The sequence below is a fragment of the Phycomyces blakesleeanus genome (assembly GCF_001638985.1).
Source record: "Phycomyces blakesleeanus NRRL 1555(-) unplaced genomic scaffold PHYBLscaffold_11, whole genome shotgun sequence".
Lineage (NCBI taxonomy): Eukaryota > Fungi > Mucoromycota > Mucoromycetes > Mucorales > Phycomycetaceae > Phycomyces > Phycomyces blakesleeanus.
Window position 1 is genome coordinate 828,179 of NW_017265144.1, and position 22,343 is coordinate 850,521.

At 39.8% G+C, this 22,343-nt stretch overlaps 9 protein-coding genes across 9 annotated transcripts; 3 read left to right on the plus strand and 6 right to left on the minus strand.

Annotated features, from left to right (window-relative positions):
• Positions 1-420: 420 nt before the first annotated feature.
• On the minus strand, positions 421-1,243 carry PHYBLDRAFT_21078 (hypothetical protein; the record flags this gene model as incomplete). The annotated part of the gene is made up of 4 exons (XM_018439749.1): positions 421-579; positions 651-765; positions 836-1,013; positions 1,078-1,243. The coding sequence occupies 4 exons, from the start codon at positions 1,241-1,243 to the stop codon at positions 421-423; spliced, it is 618 nt and encodes a 205-aa protein (XP_018291405.1).
• Positions 1,244-2,953: 1,710 nt separating this feature from the next.
• Positions 2,954-3,354, plus strand: PHYBLDRAFT_145763 (hypothetical protein; the record flags this gene model as incomplete). The annotated part of the gene is made up of 3 exons (XM_018431530.1): positions 2,954-3,023; positions 3,085-3,164; positions 3,226-3,354. The coding sequence occupies 3 exons, from the start codon at positions 2,954-2,956 to the stop codon at positions 3,352-3,354; spliced, it is 279 nt and encodes a 92-aa protein (XP_018291406.1).
• Positions 3,355-3,358: 4 nt separating this feature from the next.
• Positions 3,359-5,466, minus strand: PHYBLDRAFT_78240 (hypothetical protein; the record flags this gene model as incomplete). Its single annotated transcript, XM_018443346.1, has 11 exons — positions 3,359-3,496; positions 3,551-3,631; positions 3,684-3,760; positions 3,823-3,947; positions 3,996-4,063; positions 4,137-4,272; positions 4,332-4,410; positions 4,467-4,513; positions 4,587-4,804; positions 4,900-5,145; positions 5,227-5,466. 11 exons carry the CDS (start codon positions 5,464-5,466, stop codon positions 3,458-3,460), a joined length of 1,356 nt encoding a protein of 451 aa, XP_018291407.1. The 3' UTR covers positions 3,359-3,457.
• A 631-nt stretch (positions 5,467-6,097) lies between these two features.
• Positions 6,098-7,803, minus strand: PHYBLDRAFT_145765 (hypothetical protein; the record flags this gene model as incomplete). The annotated part of the gene is made up of 3 exons (XM_018431531.1): positions 6,098-6,960; positions 7,037-7,092; positions 7,202-7,803. The coding sequence occupies 3 exons, from the start codon at positions 7,801-7,803 to the stop codon at positions 6,098-6,100; spliced, it is 1,521 nt and encodes a 506-aa protein (XP_018291408.1).
• Positions 7,804-8,615: 812 nt separating this feature from the next.
• On the minus strand, positions 8,616-9,662 carry PHYBLDRAFT_145766 (hypothetical protein; the record flags this gene model as incomplete). Its single annotated transcript, XM_018431532.1, has 1 exon — positions 8,616-9,662. The coding sequence occupies one exon, from the start codon at positions 9,660-9,662 to the stop codon at positions 8,616-8,618; it is 1,047 nt and encodes a 348-aa protein (XP_018291409.1).
• Positions 9,663-11,422: 1,760 nt separating this feature from the next.
• Positions 11,423-12,061, minus strand: PHYBLDRAFT_158920 (hypothetical protein; the record flags this gene model as incomplete). Its single annotated transcript, XM_018433876.1, has 1 exon — positions 11,423-12,061. A coding segment is annotated over exon 1 (302 nt), but the record flags the coding sequence as incomplete, so codon positions are not given.
• A 3,332-nt stretch (positions 12,062-15,393) lies between these two features.
• Positions 15,394-16,665, minus strand: PHYBLDRAFT_145768 (CCHC-type zinc finger transcription factor; the record flags this gene model as incomplete). Its single annotated transcript, XM_018431533.1, has 1 exon — positions 15,394-16,665. One exon carries the CDS (start codon positions 16,663-16,665, stop codon positions 15,394-15,396), a length of 1,272 nt encoding a protein of 423 aa, XP_018291411.1.
• A 2,490-nt stretch (positions 16,666-19,155) lies between these two features.
• PHYBLDRAFT_158921 (hypothetical protein) lies at positions 19,156-20,021 on the plus strand. Its single transcript, XM_018433877.1, has 2 exons — positions 19,156-19,501; positions 19,698-20,021. The coding sequence occupies exons 1-2, from the start codon at positions 19,192-19,194 to the stop codon at positions 19,745-19,747; spliced, it is 360 nt and encodes a 119-aa protein (XP_018291412.1). The 5' UTR covers positions 19,156-19,191; the 3' UTR covers positions 19,748-20,021.
• Positions 20,022-20,248: 227 nt separating this feature from the next.
• On the plus strand, positions 20,249-20,962 carry PHYBLDRAFT_168730 (hypothetical protein; the record flags this gene model as incomplete). The annotated part of the gene is made up of 3 exons (XM_018435926.1): positions 20,249-20,455; positions 20,510-20,867; positions 20,934-20,962. The coding sequence occupies 3 exons, from the start codon at positions 20,249-20,251 to the stop codon at positions 20,960-20,962; spliced, it is 594 nt and encodes a 197-aa protein (XP_018291413.1).
• Positions 20,963-22,343: the final 1,381 nt, after the last annotated feature.

The window sequence follows — 22,343 nt, forward strand, 5'->3', positions numbered from 1 at the left end:
GTGCTTGTTACTTTGTCTCTATTGAGTCCTAAAGATAAAACACTCAATTTTTTGGTTTTAAAGGATAAGGATGTTTGTGTGTATATGTATATATGAATGTATATATAAAAATGACAAGAATTGTTGACAATACAAGAGTAGGGAAAGTTGATCGACTACATATCTGCAAAAAAAAAGATAATAGAGAAATAATATGGCTGATATAAATTGGCTTGTTTCAACAAGCTGCCTTCTATCTCTAACAGATATCTATTCAAGAGCATATAAAGGCAGAGAGACAGAAATATAATGGGATTATAGAGAAATTTTGGCATGATTGCTGCCTAAATCTCTCTTACATTGCCATGCTGGCTTGTAATGCTTTAAGTTCGGCCTCTTCATCCTCTTCTTCAATTCTTTTGTTACGTTCTAAAGTAATATTCAATTAGCATACTCATCCGTTATATATCCCACAATCTTTCCATTACCTGGCTCATGTCTAGGCACATTTGGAGTATAAACGGCTGGTGATGGTGTCTCTAGCATCTTTGCATCTAGCTCTTCTTGTTCAAGCTCCTCCAGCTCGTTCAGCAACTCGTCCTATATGCACATTATGGTGTCAAAAGATCCGCCTTTATATGTATTCACATGACCCTTCCTTTATATTATACCTCATCAAGATCTTCGCCAATACCAACTGGTCGAGAGATAGCTACTGAGATTTCGTCTGCGATATCCATCTGATCACGAATATCGTCCATTGTGGCATCCACCTTGTTAATATCCCTGCCAAAAAAAGAAAGAATACGTGGCTCAGCATATAATGCTTATCATGCTATAATTCTAATAAACATACATTGACCCGTGAATATTCTTCATAGCCTCTGCACCTGAGCGCATGGCGCCCATTGTCTCAAGATTGACATTGGCATTCTCGATGGCCATCATCTGTGTCTCGATTGTCATTCGTGCTCCGTTGATCTTCTCAATGTTGCCGTCAAACACCTTCTTTTTCTTAAGTGCCATAAGAGCGACTAAATAAACAGATACAATAAGAACTTAAGGTTTTTTTTTTGCTTTTTTATTTCTTGCGAATACCTCGTCTATTCTTTGTGGCGTTAGCTTTGGCTATCTTGAGTTCATTATCTGCTTTTGACTCAAGAAAGGTTTGTCTTTTCTCAAGCATGTCCAATGTCTCCCTCAATTTATAGATGGCATCTTTGGCAGTAGTCTTTGCCTTCGCTTTTCCAAAGAACAGATTCATGATTTTGGGTCAAAATATAATATAGATGTGAGTATATTTATGTATACAATGTTTCACGTTTGAAAATACAAAAATCTGGGACTAAAATGACACAGTGGATTTTATCCACCGGTGTTTCTTGCATCACTTGTCGCAGTAAACTTGAAAGTAGTGACGTAGCTGTAGAAATGGCCCAAAGTACTTAAATAGCTCTTTTTATTTGTTCTTTAATAGGATTGTCCTTCTATCCGTATTAATTATTTTATCATTGAGGAAATTTTGGCACATGGTGGGTTTGCTATGTAGTGTAAATTTCCAACTCATTCTGGCCAATTGTACCCAGACGCATTAGTTAAGCTTGGCTGCCCAGGATATGAATCGTTTACCAATAAAGCAGCAGTGATACAGCTGCGAAAGTATACCTAGCCAATTTTTCACACTACTGCGTGACATCCACATAAAAATGATGATGGAACTGGATGTTGAAAAAGTCGTAGACCTTGAATTGGGTGATGGAACAAAAAAATATAATCGTGAGGTGTAGTCTACTGCACTTGGCTGACTGTAATAAATTATGATCCGTTTTTTATTCATTCAAGAAAATCTAAAACGACGATTTGAATAATTTGGATGTATGATTGGCATTATTAGATTTAGCTAAACTGCAACAGAACTATGCGCAAAAATATAGTTCTCGCTATAGAATCCTTGATTACTTCAATGAAAGTTATCAACTCAAAGCCACTGTATGAACAACATATAATTACTTCAAACATTCATCTGTTTGTATAATTTCTGGCTGGTTATTATGCTATGGAATGCCATATTTCTCTAATTGTTTGGTTGAAGAAGATGGTTGGTGTGGATAGACTAAAAAGTGCAAATACATATTAGATAAAATTAAGTGTTCATAACACCATATCTTTCATCAGATAAAGATGTTTTATTATGAGATTTTCTAGGCCTACACATTTAGCATATCTCTTCGATCAAAAGCATAATCTTCTTCCCAAGCTATTTGGCATTGGAAAAAGACAATCCAGCCAGAGTCGGTTGAAGTTTTTTGAACCGTTTTGAAGTTTCAAAAATTGTGATCCGTTTTTTGAAACAAATCCAATAATACGGCTTTAATTTTTAAACTTGTTTTGAGCTTTTTAGTCTGTCCACACAAACTGTATATAAAATAATAGGGGAAACTTCCAAGTCTTGCTGAGCACTGGACTGGAATTTCCATGCAACAAAAAAATACTTGTATTACATAATGTGATTGGACATCGAAGAACCCTTACTTCCCGCAATCAGATCAATCGTTCCCAGAATTATTCTTGGAAGACGTTTGAAATGAATGATTACTTTAACCGTTTTTTAATGTGTCTGATTAATATAACTAAGACATTCAAAGAAAGAATATTAAACTCAAAACACATATACGTATTTCATTTGTTTCGCTGCCAATTTTTTTTTAAAAATCTGAAGCTGGCTATTGTTGTTTATCTAATAAATCACTCTTCTCATGTGTAAATATCATGTCTGATAAATATGTTTGTTCGATATATCTCATCTGGGAAGATAGACAATAAAAATCAAAGGGAAAATGTGTAAGCATATTCAAGCTTAGACAATGACGCAAACTTTAACTCGCGGGGATCCAACTCTGAAGACAAATTTCCTGGTATAAACAGCACCTGGCAAGATTGAACTTCTTTTCAATAAAGTAGAACCAACCCCACTATGGTAGTTACTTCTAGATTTGCTGACATTGCCCAAAAGTCGATGGTTCTTTTCCTTGCAGGAACCACAGGTTCGTTCTTAAAAGTGACCATTGTGAATTAGGAAAAATATAAACGATCTTTTTTTTAAAGTATACTACATGGTGAACGTTGGTGTACTTGTCAACAGACGCATTCACTTAAAAAAGGAAGGAAAGCTTGAAGAGGAATTGGTAAGACTACACGATTGCTATTTTACTATGAGTATACAGAAACTCCAACTGTTCCGTATAGGCACGTATGTCGGGTAATTTCTGGAAGGCCGGTGGAGATAGTCAAGAGTTACATGCTGAGACGCAGACAACACCTACACCTGTGCCTAGTGCTGAACAGCCTGGAGACCTTGCCAATATAGACTCATAGTAAAAAAGAAAGATGGTTTCAAGTGTCTTTATTGTACAGTTTCAGTTATTGTGTATATTATTAAAAAAACCAAAGAAAAAAAACATTCACAACCTACAACCTCTCATGAGGATGGCTTGTTACGGTGGATATCGGAGATGGCCTTTCAAATGCGGATGAGGATTGGTCCGTTGGAAACACCACACAGAATGCTTACCTTTTGAATGCTCGATTTGGATACTTCAGGGAGCCTCATTGTGTTTGGTTCCAAGTTGACCGTTAATATCGTAGGCATATCCTAACACACATACAAAAAAATAAGGAATGAAAACCTTGGAGCAAGGACTTACGAATATAAAAGGACAAAGTGCGTCTGGTAAATACTGTCCATGTTGGTTAAACCATGCCCGGCGTTCTTCTAGCTCGTCTGTTTACATAATATGAGCTGATGTTTTGGATTGCTGTTGTTATTTGACAAATAGCTCTTACTGTTGTAACTCTCTTCAGCGGCACGAATAAGTTCTTTTTGTTGTCTTTCCTGTTGTTCCACAACCCTTCTGCGACGCTCAACTTCCAATACCAGGTGGTTGTATGACTCGAGATATAATCGATACCTGTATATGTATATTAGAAGCCGTTTGCTTTAATTTAATTGTACACACCGCTCAGCAAGATCCATTAACTGTTTTAACAGAGCATCCAGATTATGTTTGCTCTCATTCATCTCAGTCTAAAATATAATAGCAAAGGTGGTTACACTCAGGAACAACTATTCTAGTCGCAAATAGGCTTTTGTTATTTACCTCTGCACTCAGCATCTTTTCATAAACTGTGTCCACTACTCCTCTTGGGGATCCAAATAATTCAAGTTCTGTAAGAACCCTTATGAGTTCTTTTTGGACTGACAGGTACACTTTCATTCGTACTCTGGTCTCTTCACTATTTGGAGATTATTAAATAAACTTATCGATGTTTGATATATCCTATTCAATATTTACCTCACAGACTCTACGATCTCTAGAGATTCTCGTAAGTCTTCAAGGATATCTGGTACATGATCGTGGTCATCCTGCAGCACTGTTATTGTTTAGTATAAGGCATGTCGGTCAACTGGTTTCAACAAACACGCGTACCTGAAATATCCAGTTGCTTGCATGCTTCTGGCTCCGACTGGCACAACCTAGATTATATTTTCGATCTGTTCAGAATCTGCTAATGTCTTTTTTAGCGTTGATTTCTGAAACCAGAAATACCTTGTAGCTTCTCCAAGCTGGTCATAATGGTTTGTAAGACTTGTCAAAATGTCTGCCATCTTTGAGATTTCGTCTTCTTGAATTTGAGTCTTCTCATTGGCAAAATTAGACGCTCCCTCGTCCAGCGATATGGACAGCGCAGATTCCTGCAAAATCTCTAACTCGCCCATGGCAGCAGAAAGTGTATTTGTCATGGCAATCAATGAAGAACACACATTCTAAATATCCCAAAGAAGAATATTTCAGTTAAACTTAAATCTCGAGCATAATTGTACAAACAAGTAAGATTTTCTTTTGGGACTCCAGAACATACTTCAATTTCACCAATTTCATCGTCTGTTTGTCGCTGTAATTCCAATACAGCTTGGTCGTCGATATAATTGAAAAGCGTAGTATTCTGAGATATAGGTGACACTCCACTTGCTTCCATTCCACTTTGGAATTGATTAGCTCTTTTATGATTCTCTTTAAGTATTGCCTCATCCACAGAATAATCCTTGAGCATCTCAAAGATTGTAGTCAACTCCATCGAGACATTGGCCAGAGTAGTCTCATGATCCTTTTGTTGTTGTTTGTTTATTTGTTTATTTGTTTGTACTCCCGATGCTTAACCAGCAGTATGTCTGGTGATCCACACTACCTTTATGCAGTTTCGTGCTTCATCTGTCTTGATTAAAATGAAATCTCGAATGCGTTCAAGTGTACTGAATTGACTGACAATGTGATTGTGGAGAAATAAAATCTTTGGCCATGTCTTCTCAATCACTTCTACATGTTTTCCAGACTCTTGGGAGCGGGTATTAGCTTGTGCGCACACATTCTGGCCAGTAGAGAGTGCCTTTTTAGCTGCTAGTAATAACTCGATAAGCTCTTGTTCCATAATGAGTCAAAGAAACAACTTTATGTGGAAGAGTGCTCTTTTACTTTTGAAGAAGGTCACATGATAATACACTTATGTAAGTGAATGATATGATGTTTACAAGTTTTCTTTATTGTTATTGAATGGTAGAGAAGATAATAAAGCTAATGTACATGAATCATTTACAAGAGAATTTTTATTAATATATATCCAGAGTAGTATATACGTGGGTATATATCACTATTACCAGAAGAACTTCTAACACTGGCTAAAATATGGCAAACAAAGCTTTCGGAGTGAATATTTAAAGCTTCGGTTTTTGCATAAAATCAAAGCGCTGTGTTTTTGTGTCAGAAATAACATTTGTGTATATTTAATCAACGTATGGTAGATAAAGTTGTGTATGTGTATATGTAAGTATGTATATATGTAAATATGTAAGTAAGTTATTAATATTTGTTTTAAAAATTAGAACAAGTTAGAGAAGTAATACAGTGAGATAATTACAAATAAAAGATAGATGTAGGAGATATTAAAATACAAGTTATAGAAAGAATAATTAAGTTAAAGATAATATAATATGAGGATAAGGATAAGGATAATTTGTTTTGGTACCAACTCAATCGGCTTCATACGCCTACTATTCTTGCCCTCATTGTCGCTCGGATATCCCTCGTATAGCCCATTCCATCACTCCTTCTTTCCACACTAGGTCATGACCCTCTCCCTCCAATATTTTTAAGTGAAGATCACGAAGACTATTTGCGAGCACATCGATACCTCGCTGAGGTATTAGCCCATCCTTGTCTCCCCAGACTGCAGAAACACTTGTCTTGATATCTGAGTAGTTGAATCCAAATTGATTGTATTTTTCCAGAGCGACCAGCACATCTGCTAATTGACCTTGATTGTATGGCTCAGCCGTCCGTTGTTTGTTCATAGTAAGGTAAAGTGACACATGCTTTGGGCGTACAACGTGTCTAAGCGGTCGGTGGGGTGGGAAATCTGTGGTAAATTCTAGACATTCATCCAAGGATGCAAGGAGCTCGTCTTCTTCTAGTGCCGTTAACTTTTGCTGATGTGTTTTTTGCGGTGGTGATTCTATGCCTTTCTTGGACCCATAACCTCGTTTATCAGTTTCGCTTGTGCGAGGAGAATCCTCTGTTCCAGTGCAAAAGCCCTCATCAAAGGAATTGTTGGAGCTTGTGTTTGCACTTGTCGTATTTGTGCTACGTGGAGTTGTGTCTCTGGATACACTCAAACCCTTATTGAACATCCACATAACATCCATAGCAAGCGATGCCGTACGTGTGACAATCGCTGCTGGTAGGCGCCGGGCCCATTTAAATGTGTTTGCGGCCTGAGTTGACACCCAGGGAGATATCAAAAATACTGGGCCAAATACGCGTGAAGGATATTTGTGTGCAATTGCAAGTGCAAATACGCTTCCTACAGACTGGCCAATTATTCCAAATTGCTTTATACCCAAGTAATCTGCCAATTGAATTATCACATCTGTGTATACATTTTATATAAATATTAACAAATCCAATAATATTTAAGTTTAAAAATGATTAGTGTGTATGATTACCTGCCCAGGCTAGAGCACTAATATGCTGTAAATTGCATTCATCACTGAGTCCGTATCTGTAAATTATTTTTAAATATAATATAATATAATAAATAATAAAAACAAGGGACGCCGGTTAAAAGTGCAAATAGACCATAGCAGGAATCCCTATTATTCACACTGTACCCCGGTCGCTCGGGCCATATCATGCGTATTCCATAGCGCTGTGCCAACTCTGCAAACATGACACCCACCAGCCGCGTACAACCATGGCCTCCAATTACAAACACAGGATAGTCTGAATAGGAAGAACCATAGTCGGCATAGCCAACGTTGTGTGATTTGAGTTTGTTGCCTGGCTGGGCATTGTATCGAAAGGTCTGATGCATTCGAGGTTCGTCAATGCTGTTAAATCGCGGAATCAAAACTGGTTTTTTGTTAGCTGAGAACACATGTTCTTTATGGTTGATTGGTTTCAATGGAGGCGAGGAGACGGCAGGTTGAAATGCATGATAGCTTGGCGATGTAGGTGATGTTGGTGATGTTGGTGATGTTGGTGTACTGAATCCAGGGCCGTAGCTTGTACTTCGGTCTGGAAGGTGTCCGAGATATTCGCGTGGTCTTTTCCTCAGGCGTCCATTGCCAGTTGGTAATGGCGTTGAGCGGGAACTGGTAATGGTTGTTGGAGACAATGGCGGAGATCTCAGGTCTGATGCATAGATTGACCGTTCGTAAGATTGATCAACATCGAGACATTGTTCTGGTCGTTGGTTCTCGCGATTACGCATAGGATAAAACTAAGCAGACGATAGTGAAGAAACCAGGGCACTTTGTTAAGCACAAAGATATTTAGCTCCCCTAATTTTCCTCGTGGCAAAGAATGATGATCCTTCCACTCACAACTTGCAATAGACACAAGTTTTTTTTAACAGCGCCCTAAAGACCGCCCTTGTGCGTACAACGGCAATCAACCCAAACAAGAAAAAAAGTTTCCCTTTGTATGCCTCCTTTGGGGTGTCTATCAAATCCCTGCAGCCCAAAGGAACGATATCATAGAACAATATATTATTGTGAATAAACTTTTTGAAGCCACACACACACACACACACAAAAGACCCCTAAGGCCCGACCATTTGGCTTGGTAAGCAATAAATAAAACATTTATTTATTTGAAGTAGAAGAATAATATACCCTACTACCTTACTAATTTCCAGTCAAAGGACAAGTATAATTTTGTTAAAACAATTCACTGAACTTCACACAGTCTACTGTATCACTTTAATATTGCACAGACTATTTTGGAAATATCTAGGACAAGGGTCGGTGTCCTACAAACTTCATTTGCCACCATAGTTATCCCCTCTTTAACCTATACCTTGAATATATTTTTACATATATGCAATATTAATATTAGCAGAGAGTGAAAATAAAGGTTAATAATAGAATACATAAATCAGGAAAAAAATTGTTGGCATTTTATTTGTGTATGTAATTGTCAGTCCAGCTGTTTCTTTCTGTATCTGGTAGACTTGTAAGATTTTGTTTTAAAAGTTATTTTAGCATAAAAGGATATAAACTATTGGCTACATATTAAGCCAATTTAAACAAGTTTTGTATTAACATTCTTTAGACCATTGCATTTCTCTTTTATCCAATCCACTGCTTGGACCCATTTGGTATCTTTCTTGTCACGTTTGGATCGACATATGAGGGATAGGTGTACTGTCAGAACAGCTGGTGATACATAACATTCATCTTGCTTTTCGGACTTCTTTTGTTGTCGTTTTGGTGCGTTGGTCGATTGCTGCAACCCTACCCATCTGTAAAAGGCATCAGGTTTATGAACTGATGTACATAATGCTTCAATAGCTTCGTGTTGGTCAGAATCTCCCACATAATATGCTAATCTCCAGGAAGGTATGGTATGCAGGTGTTTTTCGGCAGGAGACGCCTGACGAGACTGAATGACACGCACTATGCTTTTTCTCACATTGAGCTGTCGCGTCCTGCTTGGCTTTATGATGTCGATTGGATCATTCTGCCAGATATCAGGCTGAAATAGAGAGTTTTTATCACTCATATTCGATCCGTCACTGCTCTGAGAGATAAATGTATTGACCGTCATCCAAGATTGCTGCCTGAGCACCATTTTTCCTCTCAAGGATCCGCTGCTCTTTATAATATCTTCATTACCGTCCGTCATTGATACACGTCTCAAAACAGGTGGCTCTCTTGATTTGTCTCTGTAGTATCTTTTCGGCGCTATTTTTGCCATTACAAAGGTTGCCATCTGGCTATCTTCATCTAGTGATTTAAACTTAAAGAATGTTGTAGATTTCCCATGGCCTTCCTGATCTATCACCGATTGTAATTGAACATGCGGTAGCTTGTACAAACGTAAAACACACATAGCCAATAGATACAGCCTCTGGGATACTCCAGCCACCGAATAAAGGGTCTCCAAATCAATGCTAGTCTGCAGGAGCACATTAATGATCAATTCATCAGGAAGGTAATCAAGTGTTAAGGGCATTTGAACGGAAATAGGCAAGGAGGCATTGCTATCCTCTTGGATTGAACTGAGCATTAGTGGTTCTGATAAGGAACTTGGCGCTTTTGACTTCCAGCTGATAAAATTAATCTTCATGATAGTTTTTTTTTTGAGTTTGATTAAATGGTTGAATATGCTTATATAAAGCAAAATATAAACAAAAGTGAAAGAGTGAAAGGAAAATGTAAATGAACGAAAGAACTTTTTAATACGGCTGTAAAAAAAAAGAAGGAAACAAGTTACTGGCGCAGATTTATACAGTCTTTGCGACGTCCTTTACCATTTGGTTGCTGTAGAAAGTCTGTCGAAGGTATCCCTGCCTCGGTCTCCTTTTTTCTTCTGCTTGGCTCAGATCATAGTGCTTATAATCAAAAGATATCCAATGACAATACAGTATAACTTGATATTACCAGCATACGGCTAAAGACATATTATATTTTACGGATATCATCTACATTATATGTTGGTATGACAGTAAGAATAGAATCCTAAATAAAATAGTCGTAGTTATGCTCTTGTGCTAGTCAAACGTATCAGTAACTAAGGACCAATTGAGATATGTCTATAGAATTGTAGATAGAGAGAAGTGGTATCAAAAAGGGGTAATAAAGGGTGGTAGACAACAATTGCTGAGTGCGCCTTCTCACTGCAGGTCATAAAAGTAAGGGCCATCCTTTTGCCGCTGGTTCCATTTATGGAAGGTCATGTGTACTCTCATTTTAGATACGCCCAAGAACAAGTATGTTTGTTATCGACAACCAAAATGTGTCGAGCGGGCTAATGGTTTTTCTTAATGTATTAGAATTAAGAAGACATCTCAATGCCTAGTAAGCGAGTCTCAATGAAGTATTATAGGCAATTTTGATCGACACATTTTACCTGCATAGAGTTTTTCTGTATTTGCAAAGTTACCCACTCAGTAAATCCAGGCCTTCTCTTCGTTACCAAATTAGCTACAAAAAGAGATATACATCATATTCTTGCCCTGAAGTTAACAAGGTCGATTATCAATTGCCTACTTTATAAGACAGCATATAGACATTGCAAATTTAAAGGAAGATAAAAAAAAATGCGCAAAATATGTCGACCCAGTCTGTAAATTTAAAGTAGAAAGAAAAAACAAATAGTTTCCGCTATTTACTCTACCAGAAAACCTTCTTAATGTCCTTCACCTCAAATAGATAACACAAAGGATACGATTTTATCAAACAAACTCTGAAAGAAAAGTTGCTCATCTTTTAGTGTGTACTATTGCTTAAACCCAAAGATTAACATAATTCTTTCGGTTGTTATACAATATTTCAAGGCTTTTTACAATTTACCATTCAATTTGATATTTATCCCAAGCTGTAAAGGTCTTCAGCAGAAGTTTTCTTGCTCTAGAGTTTGTCATTTGCAATAAATTATTTGAATCAGTCTGTATTTTTATTTTTTTATCTAAAGTATGCTCGATGATTTTTGGAACCCCGTTTTTATTAACACAAAGATCTGTAGTTTTACAGTTTTAAAGTAAAATGCACTTCTTTTGGAAATACCTGTCAATTTCATTAGTATAAAGTATAGAAAGATTGTAGGAGTGTAGTAAAAGGTATTAGCAGATACTGTAATCAGTGTCAAGATTTGGTATACTATTGATAATGTCTTTTCTAATTTATGCCATTTTCAAGGCTAAATTTTAATAATATAGAGAATACCCAACAGGACTTGGAAGAATCTTTATGACCTCAGTATGCTTTTATCTAGAGTTCTATTCAGTCAGACGGAATATTTGGTGGCCAAGTATTGGTTAAAATCCAACATCATTGAAATCAATATTCAATGTTTTCTAATATATAATACACTATGGTTTTTTGTTTGTATGGAGCGGAGCTCTGGTTTATTGGTGGGACTCTTGTCCAAAAGGCTTAAGAGGCGCCACAACTTGTTTTTGGTTTTTCTATTATTTAAATGTTTTTGGGGATTTTGTGTTTTAAGTTGTAAATGTAATGTAAAAAAAAAAGTGGAAACGAAGAAACGCGATGAACTTAGACAGAAAAAGGGCGTTGATCAAGGTTTTCTTCGGATTGTAAACGGGAAAGCAGGGAGTTGGCAGTGGTAGTGGCATTAGCGGCAACGAAAGGTGATTGATCGAATATGAAAGCCCAGTGATGTCTCCACAAGGCTAAAAGAACAGAGCCAAGGATTGAGGCAGGATGTGAAGTGGGATCAAGGGGGGGAGGGAAGGAAAACTTGTATAGCGCATTGTGAATGTCAGAGGATTGGGGGGAAAAGCCGAAATGCGCGAGCCAGAGTGTGTGCCAGAGAGGAAGCTTGAGTGGGCATGCGTAGAGAAAATGGTCTTGAGAGTCAATTTCCGTTCCACACAGCGAACAATTAGGGGAGGGAAATGAGGTGGGAATACGGTTATGCAGCACGGATTGACATGAGATCTTGTGGTGAAGCAGCCGGAACCAAATGTTGCGAGAGGCATACGGAAGGATAAAAGACCAGAATTGACGCCATTTGATGGCTCGTATGTTGTGCGGTACATCCTCGATAGAAGAAGTGACGACTTCACAGGAGGAACGGAATTGGCGTGTAGACAAGCGTTTCCAAGGAAAGGTAGGAGAGAGGGCCGACAGGAGTGTGGAAGGGTCAACCTCAGTGCCCGTGCGAGCCATCAAGTCAGGGAATTGTTCGGTCAAGATACTTTGAGGCAGGCAAGCGCGAATGACGAATGCGTGAAGGAAAAGAGAGTGATCATCCACCCGCTGAAGGACTTTGCGGAGGATGCGTGGTGAACGAGGAAAGGAAGAAGGTAAGCGGCGAGAAAGGATATCCAAAGTGGTGTTGATCTCGTAGGCATCCCGGATCCGGAGGTGACGCCAAGAAGCAGGAAAAGCAGGGAGACCATGTGGAACCACAACTGCAGAGGCGAGAGGAATGTCCAGACAAGTCGGTAGATTTATCACAGTAGAGTCAAAATCGTGAGGCAAGAGATCGCAGGCAGCAAAAAGGTTAAAGAAAGGACTGGTGTAAGTTCGGAATCGAGGGTGTCTGAGGTCAGGAAAAATGAAAGGAAGATGGGGATGGACATCAGGTAGATAATGCCGAAGAAGATATAGCAGCCAAGGCAACACCAGACCAGAAGGAGACGAAGTGGATTGGAATAGAGGTCGAAGCCAACGGAGCTGAAGGGCACCTTGTTGCAGTTTTGGATTCAAAACCCCTAAACCGCCCATTTTTGTGAGGAGACATAGAGTGTCAAGTCTAATCGGTGGGAAGCTTCGATGCTGAAGAAAGCGACCCATGAGAGAGCGAACTTTTGTAAAGAATGTGCCGGGAACAGATACAACACGAAGAACGTGCCAGAGCTTTGACAATATAAGAGAGTTTAGGACAGTAGCACGGCCACGGAAGGACAAGGCGCGGGAGAGGTGGATATGTGAAGCTCGCTCTATCTTAGACAAGATTTGTGAGCAGAAGGAGTTGCGTTGGGTGAGGGAGGAGATGATCGGAAAGCCAAGGTAGCGGAGAGGTTCTGGAGAGCGACTATCATGCCAATCGACAATCTGCAAGCTGTGAAGGGTGTCCGCCCAGTGAGGATGAGGTCTGCCTGACAGAGAGAAAGCTTGGGTCTTGTGAAGGTTGATGCGTGCGTTGGAAGCAGAGGCATAGGTGGCGAGGTGGTGCTGCAATCGGGACATGTCCTGGATCTGCGGGAGGAAAACCAGAAGATCGTCGGCATAAGCGAGTAGCTTTATGGGTGGAGGTGCGGGATGTTCAGGCGTACTTTGGATCTCAAATCCAGGAAACTGAGGGTCGTGTATGAGTCGGCGCAAAAGTGGTTCAAAGGCCAGGTTAAACAGAACAGGGGACATGGGGTCACCCTGTCTGAGTCCACGTGCTTGACAAAGAGGACGAGAGAGAAAACCGTTCACATTAATCTTAAGGTCGGAAGAGAAGAAAAGATTAGTGGTGCAGGTTATAATTGAAGGAGGAAAACCGAATTTAACAAGAACTTGTTGAAGATAGTCAGGGTGAACCCGATCGTAAGCCTTTTCCTGATCCAAGAGAAGACCGATTCCAGAGTGACCAGTAGAATTGGCATGATCCATAACCAGCTTCGTAAGTATACCGTTATCAGCAATGAAGCGACCACGGACAAATCCTGTTTGATACGGAGATACAAGCACTCCAGCAGCTTTGACCATTCGAGCGTTGAGAAGCCGAGTGAAAATCTTGGCATCGGCGTTGATCAGAGCAATCGGTCGCCAATTCTTCAGGGATGAGAGATCGCCTTTCTTGGGCAACAGAGAAACACATGTTGTTTGCCAGGATGAAGGGAATTGGCCACTACTAAGAGCATCATTGTACACTTGTGTCAGCAACTGGGAGCAAGAATGGTGATGAAAAATGAGTTGGAGGATCTCATAAGGGAGGCCGTCCGGTCCTGGGCTACTTGTTCGTGGAGAGCGAGACACGCCTTCTCGTATGTCTTCGATGCAAAGTTCAGCAGTCAGAGAGGAACATACGGTATCAGAGAGGCAGAGATCGTTGGGAAGGTGGCGAAGTAAATCGTCTATGGCTAGTTGATCTATTGGTTCAGGTGTATACAGGCCTTCGTAGAAAGAAGCGGCAGCTTCAGTCATGCCATCAGGCTCAGTGTGTAAGTGGTCAGTGATGGGATGGCGTAGTTTGGTAATGTTCTTTCGGGCTTGGCGTTCTGCAACTGTTCGCTTGAGGTATCCTGCGGAGATCTCTCCATTCTCTCGCCAATGTTTGCCTGCACGCAGGGCAAGAATTTCCACTCTCTCCAGCTGGACTTGTTGCAACTGTCTTTCAATAATGGGCAATTGGAAGTTTTGGGCGGGTTGTTGTCTGAACTTGTGGATTAACTTGTCACGTTTACTTTGAAGTCTGGCCTCCAGTGTAGTGAGTGTTTGTGTGCGGCGCCTAGTAAAGGACTTAATGAATTTTGTAAGCATATGTTTTAATCTATCCCATTGGTCTTGTGGGGACATATAGGGAGAAAGTAGAAATACGGAGGTAGAAATATAGGCGTCAAATTCAGTGCAAAAAGTGTGGTTGCGGGCAAGACGAGGGTTGGCGCGCCACATTCCCTTTCCTGTTGCATGGTTGGCGGTAAACTTAAAAGTAGTGGCTACTAGACAATGATCGGACCAATTCGGATGTATATAGGACACAGAAGAGGACTGACGGCACGGGGCAAGGTCGGAAGAAGCAAATACATAATCTATGGAGGAGGAGCAAAGTTGTCGGTGGAAGGTTGGGGCAGGGACTTCACCACTCAATGTGACACAATCCACGAAATGGTTAGAAATAAAGTTAAGCCATTCGGGAGGGGCCTGGCGAGGGTTAGAAGAAGTAGTGCGGTAGGTATAATTGAAGTCGCCCAAAAGTATGCATGAGGATGGGAGACGAGGAAGTAGTGATGGAGAGTTGAGAAGAGAGCGGAGGAAAGAAAAGCGGTCCCGGTAGGAAGCTGGGGCATAAACAACGCATATACGGAAAGAGGGAATGGAATTATTAGTATGTATGACTGTAGTAGAGATGCAACGGCCACAAGGGCTGAATAGAGGGTTAATGAAAGATAGGTGCGGAGAAAGAGAAACAAGACCGCAGTGCGGAGACCATAAGGAATCTTGGGCATGGAATTGTGTATGGAACATCTGTTGGAGAGGTTCAGTATTGGCATGAGTTTCTTGAAGGGCGAGTAAATCGATCCCGCAGGATCGAAGGTGTCTTATAAATAGGGAGCGCGTTTGTGGGTGGTTAGTTTTAGCTAATCCACGGCAATTCATAGATGCAATTTTTATCATAATTATTATTGGGGGATAGTTTCTTCAATACCCTTCATAGGGTCGTCTTCGCAGTTTTTCTCAAAGTATGCCTCCACCTCTGCCAAGTCGTCATCGGTGAGCGTGGGATCATCAGCGGGGAGTGTTCCCCTATCAACTAAGTTCGCCTCAAAAGGGAGTGGAGGTGTTTTTGGTGTCTTGGTGCGTGAATCGGCGGGTACAGCTTTGGTGGTGTTGGCGGGGTTGTGTTGAGACCCGGCAGAAGAGAGGGAAGGGTCAAGTAGGGCATAAGGGTTGGCTGTGGTGAAGGAGGGGGGGAGGGACTTCTTCATATGTGAGCCAGAGTGAGTGACAGTGGGTCGGTTGGTGGTGTTGCGGGTGGCAGTGGTGCGATGGGGGCCATGCGGTTCAGGAACCTTGCGATCCCGTTTGTATGAGTTGTCCACTTCGGCAGCACGAGGGCATTTAGAGCGAAGATGGCCGACCTGATGGCAGCCATAGCACGAGCGAGTTTCTTTTGGTCGAGTGGGGCAGTTGTCGCGGTCATGGCCCATGGTTTGACATAGAGCGCAATGGGCTCCCATATTGAGCCAAGTGGCCAAGAACGTCGTGTTATCATCGAAATCCATTTTAAAGCGAAGTGGAAGGAGGGCACCTTCCTCATATGGAGGACGCTCCACATATGCGTGTCCACTTCCATCCATAAACCCAAACAACGTGTTAATGGAGATATCGTGCACATAGCCATATTTCGTGAGAGCATTACGAAGTTTGGTATCCAAGGTAGCGTATTCTTGAGGAGGGAATCGGGGGAGCTTTGACAAAGTCAGCTTAAACAATTTGGATGAGCTAGCAATGGCAGGGGAGGCAAGAACAGTTTCGTTGTTGTACCGAAAGCCTACACGACAAGCACGAGCACAAACATCTTTGGAGCTCAAGTGGAGCTCAAAGAGGGTACCAGCTTTATTGGAAGGGTTCAGGCCAAAGATTTCGCCAGGCAAAAAGGACTGGAGCAGAGCGTCAAAGAAAACAATGAATTCGGGAGAGGTTTCCGGGGGAGTAGTGTAGTAAACGGAGAACTGGCTAGTACTTTCTCGCCAAGTGCGAGGTTTTGTCAGGGGGTCATTAGACCCAAGTACGATGGCATGGCGGAATGTCGGTGCGGTGTTTGTTAGGGCAGTCAAGTAGGTGAGAGGGAGTCCGGGTGTGGGTGTTGTGATAGTGGGTGAATTGTTTGTATGGCCGTTTATGAGGTGTTCCCCTGTGGGGGGGTCCGGTTGTATAGCGGAGGAAGCCATGATATAATACACTATGGGAAAAAGGTGGTCTTTTTTGAATTTGTGACTTCATTTTTGGCCTATAATAATCAAAAAATCACCAAAAATCCAAGTTGAAACAAGAAAATCTTTGTTCTTTGAAATGGTTGATAAAAAGCAAATGAATCGCTTAAAATTAAATCTCAGGAGGGACAAATGTCCATTCTAATTAAACATCTTACATTTTTGGTAAATATATATTGGAATTGAGAAATATTGGATGTCAGAAATAAAAAAAAAAGAAAATATCTAAACTTTCTGCTGCTTGGATAAAATTTGTTAAGACAATTTGAAAAAAAAAGAAAAATTTATTACAAAAAAAAAAAAACAAATTATATATCACTTAAGGCACCAAGTGTCAATTTTGGGCCACGTTTAAGGCTAGGCCAAATGATGTAATGGCTACCATTGACATTTGATGGCACCAAGCCAACCAACTCTACAATGTCACTGGCATGAATCACTATAGTCTTCGGCTTTACTACAGATGTAATAGGCAATCCATTTTTCAAATGCACACTATATATGGTTATGAGAGCTAGTGGCCATCTCTTCGAGTTGTGTACATGTTGGAAGAATATAACCACCTTTCCGAAGAAATGCTTATATCCTGGACGGTAAGAGCGGGATCTTCTGGAGTTCATGTCCACTTGTAGCTGCACATGAACATGACATGCCTCTCTTGTAGAACTTTGGTTGAATGCAGCGTCAATAACACAACCATTAAGATAGGCCTTGCGGCTTGTCTTTATGGAAGGCTCAAGCATACTAAATTCTTCCCCCTTCAAATCATAAAACGTTTTAAGAAGCAATGAAAGATGAGATCTATCTTCAAAGCTATCGAAAATTGTTAAATTCTTCAAAGGCCCCCAGAACTCAATCTCACACTCAGCATTGGCAGGATCACCTCCTTCTGTAACAGGCCACCCATCGGTATATGCACTGTAAACTAGAAGGTTAGCTGGTGGAGTTTTTGTGTTTGCAACGGTTGTCAGTTCCGCTACACGCCGGGATTGCGCCAGTCTGATCATGATGTTTCCAGCATTGACACTGACTTGGGAGTTACTCTTGATGGACCTGGAGTACTCACCAATGGCTCTTTCCACGGATCGTGTGCTATATGCTCTTGGCGGGCCATATAGATCAATCATCTGAGGATAATGCTGAATAATGTGCTGGTTAATTGTGAACACGCCAATGTCAATATCTGCTGTAGAAAGAAGACTCTCTAGGAATAAGTTCCATTCTACAAGATTACTAAGAAAAAAGGTAAAAGTAAATTACTATGAAAAATGAAATAAAATATGGCATTAAACATACCTTCTTATCGAGGTTTGATCCTCTGCTGATAACTCCCAGCTCATGAGTAAATTGCATGTTTGAACCAGGCCAAGTAATGCATTTCGGGCAACCAAGTCCTGGACACGCTCTGCAACCAACGTGGGGACAACAAAGAGTAAAAAGTCTGCCCAATCCACAGCTCTAAAGAAACCGGCATTCTTTGTCACGTCTCTCCAGGCACCATGCAACGATGTAGGGATTGTAGATTTTGTGGCTACCATTGCAGCACCAATCTCCCTTTGAGTGGCAAGAGAAAGACATAGAGGATGCTTGATTCCATACTTTCCGCGTACAAGTCCCCATACCTGTTTACCGATTCCGTGGCACAGACCATGCATCTCGTCTAACGCGAAAAAAAACGGGCCAGAGAATGTTTCCATTGAGGCTAACGGTGACTGACCATTGAGCCCCTTTCTGTCTTCACTGCTTGCCAGATTGTAGTTTCTGAAACTCTCCAGTGAGCGCGTCTGGGTTCCAGGCAACATGCGGAAGTACTGGCCATGTTTAGGAGTTTGGCCCACTACGTGACAAATATGACAGCCATTCTTACTCGTGTGGCCAACATGGCATGCCAGCTTTGCCAGAGCTGGAATATCGCCAGTGGCCATGAGGACATGTACCTTTGCCCTGATCGTTGTCGTCGGTGTCTTTACTTCCATGCCTTCTGTCTGGAGCAAACGGAGATCTCTCAGCATTGGCTCAAGAAAAGACCAGATGTCACTGGGACCAGTGCAACCAGGAAGCATTGCTATTTGGATCATCCTGTTTTTCTCATAACGGATCGTCGGATTCAAGTTCAAGACAGTTGCATGAACAATGGTTACTGATCCAGGTACATTGTGTGGGTTGAACCCATCCATGGACAACGAAATCGCAATATTGTTTTCACCAGAAAACAGATGCTTCATGGATTGGTATACATGACCATCGAAAACATTTGCTTTCTGCCCGTCTTGGCTGGATTGGTGGTTATGACGATAGAGCATTTCAGCCCTGGTCTTGTCATCAGCCAAGCACAAAGCAAGCTGTCTGGCCAAAGGAAGCTGTACGATCGATCTCACAGGAACCCTGGTGTCACTTTTGCTAGTTTGGCCATTTTTGTATCTTGCTTCACTGCATTTTACGCATGCGATATCATTCTCGTTGTTGAACTGCATACAACCTCTGATGCAAATGTCGTATCCGTCTGCTTTGATACCCGAGAAGCGCTCAAGAAGCTTGTTTCCAAGGTGTGGGCTGCATGCTCGGTACGTAATATTGATAGAACAATCAAGGATCTGGTTGAAGTGTTCTACAATCTTTTCGTGGGCTCGACGAGAAATTCCGAACTCTTGGATCAACTGCATGAACGCGAGATTCTTTTTATCATCGTTGCTGGGAACAGGAAGAGGCTGGCTAAAATCAAAGACTAGCGAGGGTGTGGTGCCTTCAATTTCGTCAATGACATTCTCGCATTCTTCTCCAAAATCGTACTATAGTAAGATAAACAACAATAAGTATGATTATCATAATATATGTATTTATGTATCTCACCATGGACTCATCATCTTCAGTACTGTCAATGATATCCATATCCCCACTACTGCTTGTGTTGATGTTTTCTCTGTTTGTTTATCAAAGTATACAGCTAATTAATATACTGTCTATCGTTTTGTGTTTTTGCTTTTGATAAGCTTACCCAAAAGCCAAGTTAGGAACCATTGCTGATGTAAACTGGCTTTGATCAGGAAGAGAGACAGTTTGGGAAACTTCGCCATTGGCAAGTAATTCTGCCCTATTTGTCATGCATCGTTCGAGACATCTTTTATATGTTCGACTGTTATTAAAGGTCGACTTGCAAGTACGGCATTGGTAACGAGGGGCTTTTGTAATTTTGGACATGTTTGAGGTAGGTAAAAAAAAAACTTTGTTATATAAGTAAGAATAGAATTAATTACTTTCTGAATGTATAGCTTTATACTTAATTATATAAAGACAATGATGTTATATGCATTCTGAATATATGCTCGGGATCTTAAAGAAGTATCTGTATGTCATCAGTGAAGTTACTAGATCAATGTTTCTTCAGGAGTAACCAATAGATTTGTACAGATAATTTGAAACTAATAATTTGAAGCTAAAAAATTGAAGCTAAAGATTTGAAACTAATAATAGTTTCTGGTAAAAAATTTTCTCTTTCTTTCTTTTTCTATAACAAACACGTAACTGATTTTTTCTTACAATTATGAACAATACAGACAATACAGTGATTCAGTTGCTTCAAGGAATACAAGCTGCACTTATTTCCCTAAAGAGTGGTCAAGAAGCATTGCTAGGCCGTCAAGAAGCATTAGAAAAAAGACAAGATGCGATGCAACTTCAAATGACAAGTTTTTACAATGAATTTAAAGATCGGGAATTTCCAGATAGAACTATTGTAACCTCTACCAGTGTAAGCAAATACTATAACAACTAAAGTCCTTTCAATTAATGTCAAACATAATAGACTCTTACTGGCATCATTCCAAGACCCGTATCAAAAATCAACGATATAACTTTAAAGCATATATACAAGATGATAACAGACGATCTTAGAATAGAATTGACCGAGGAAACCAAGAGAATTGTTAACACATGTACCAAGGTCATATGTGATCAACTGGCAGCTCTTCCATCTGTTCAGGATCTTGGAACAAACCCTGGCTGGTCATTGCTTCCTCAAGAGGATAAAAACAGGCTGTGTATCAATCATTCCATCATACTCAGAGACAATGGAATCGATTTTACCAGATGCCACAGAAACTGGGCATCAATTGCAAGGGTTAGCCAGCTCTGGAGAGGGCGTAAGAAGCGAGAATACTCTGGTAAGTTCATATCTGGTAGGTACAATAAATTGTGTAATTAATGTGAGAATATGTAATAATCTGAAGGAATTTTAGCCAGTACGATTCATGAATAAAATATTATTTCTATTATAACAACCAATAAAAACATTTTTAAATAATGATCTTCTATGAAATAAATTTTTTTTGCCCAATTAAAACTGTGAATGAATCAGAATATATATATGAGAACCAATTGAGAGAATGCTTTTGTTTAAATGACCAATACTATCAATGTGCATACTGCAATAAAGTTTATATTATCCAATTAAAAGTAGCAGTATAACGAAAGTATCTTATGAGTGACAATACAAAGATTCTTTTTTTCCATCTATACCAATAAGAAAGCTCTTTTTTATTTTCTTTCTACCAATAGAACGAGAAGAATAATACATAAATTTAAATATCGGGATATGAATAAAACCTAACATCCATCAGTCAACGGAGATCTAATTATATTTCCAAAAATAGGGATGATCTTTTTGCTGGTTTTACCAAAACTGCCACCCAAAAGACCACCTAAAATACCACCTAAAAGACCACCAAAAAGACCACTTTTTTTCCCGTAGTGTATGTATAGCTCTTGTGATGTTAAACAAATCCCCTTTTTTATTTTTGACTAAGTTTATATCTAGTAGTTTGTAAAGACACTGATTTTACAATTTAAATTAGACTTTAACTGGACTTATCTTGATATAAAATCATTATAGTCTTCTTCTTTCCATACTTGTTCTGTCATTTTTCTAATATTTTTTTAATATTCTTTGTTAGAGGCAGCGTTATAAGGATGAGAAGGCTAAAGAAGAACATTATTCTATTACTTTTGCTAATAATAAAGTCAAAAATAAAAATAAAAAAACTTCTATAAAAAATCTAAATTTGTTGGGCCAATTATAAGAAAAATAAAATGCCTAAAAAGGTATAGCTCTACTATATTTAGATAATTTGATTGGATTAGATAAAAAGTAATTTGAGCTCCCATAAATAGTATTCGTTGTAAATACTTTTAATTTACTAAAAGCCAATATTCTATTCGCAGAGTTGTAATGTCTGCCATCTACTACAGTGTTTTTTTCTACAGTGTGCTGAAATGTACACTACGGAATTACAATTTGTGCCATTTCCTACAGTGGCGCACTTTGTGTAATATTTTACATTTTAAGCAAACAAGTACTCAAGTCACTAATCCAATTACTATGTTCTATTTGTATTTAAAAGGGGTACAAGAGAAGAGTTTTAATTAGGTACAGGAACATGATACCTTCAAAATAAAAATATTAAATGAATAATTAGAATGAGAAAAAGGAAAGAATATTACGTGTGTGCTTGGAGTTTATACGTCCTGTAATGACAAGAATCACGTGAATAGCGCACGGTGTGTGGGACGGTGGCGATCGTGTAGGCAGGCAGATTTTGATTCGTTGTTGGCTTGTCATGCAACCCAGAGAGTGAACGTGT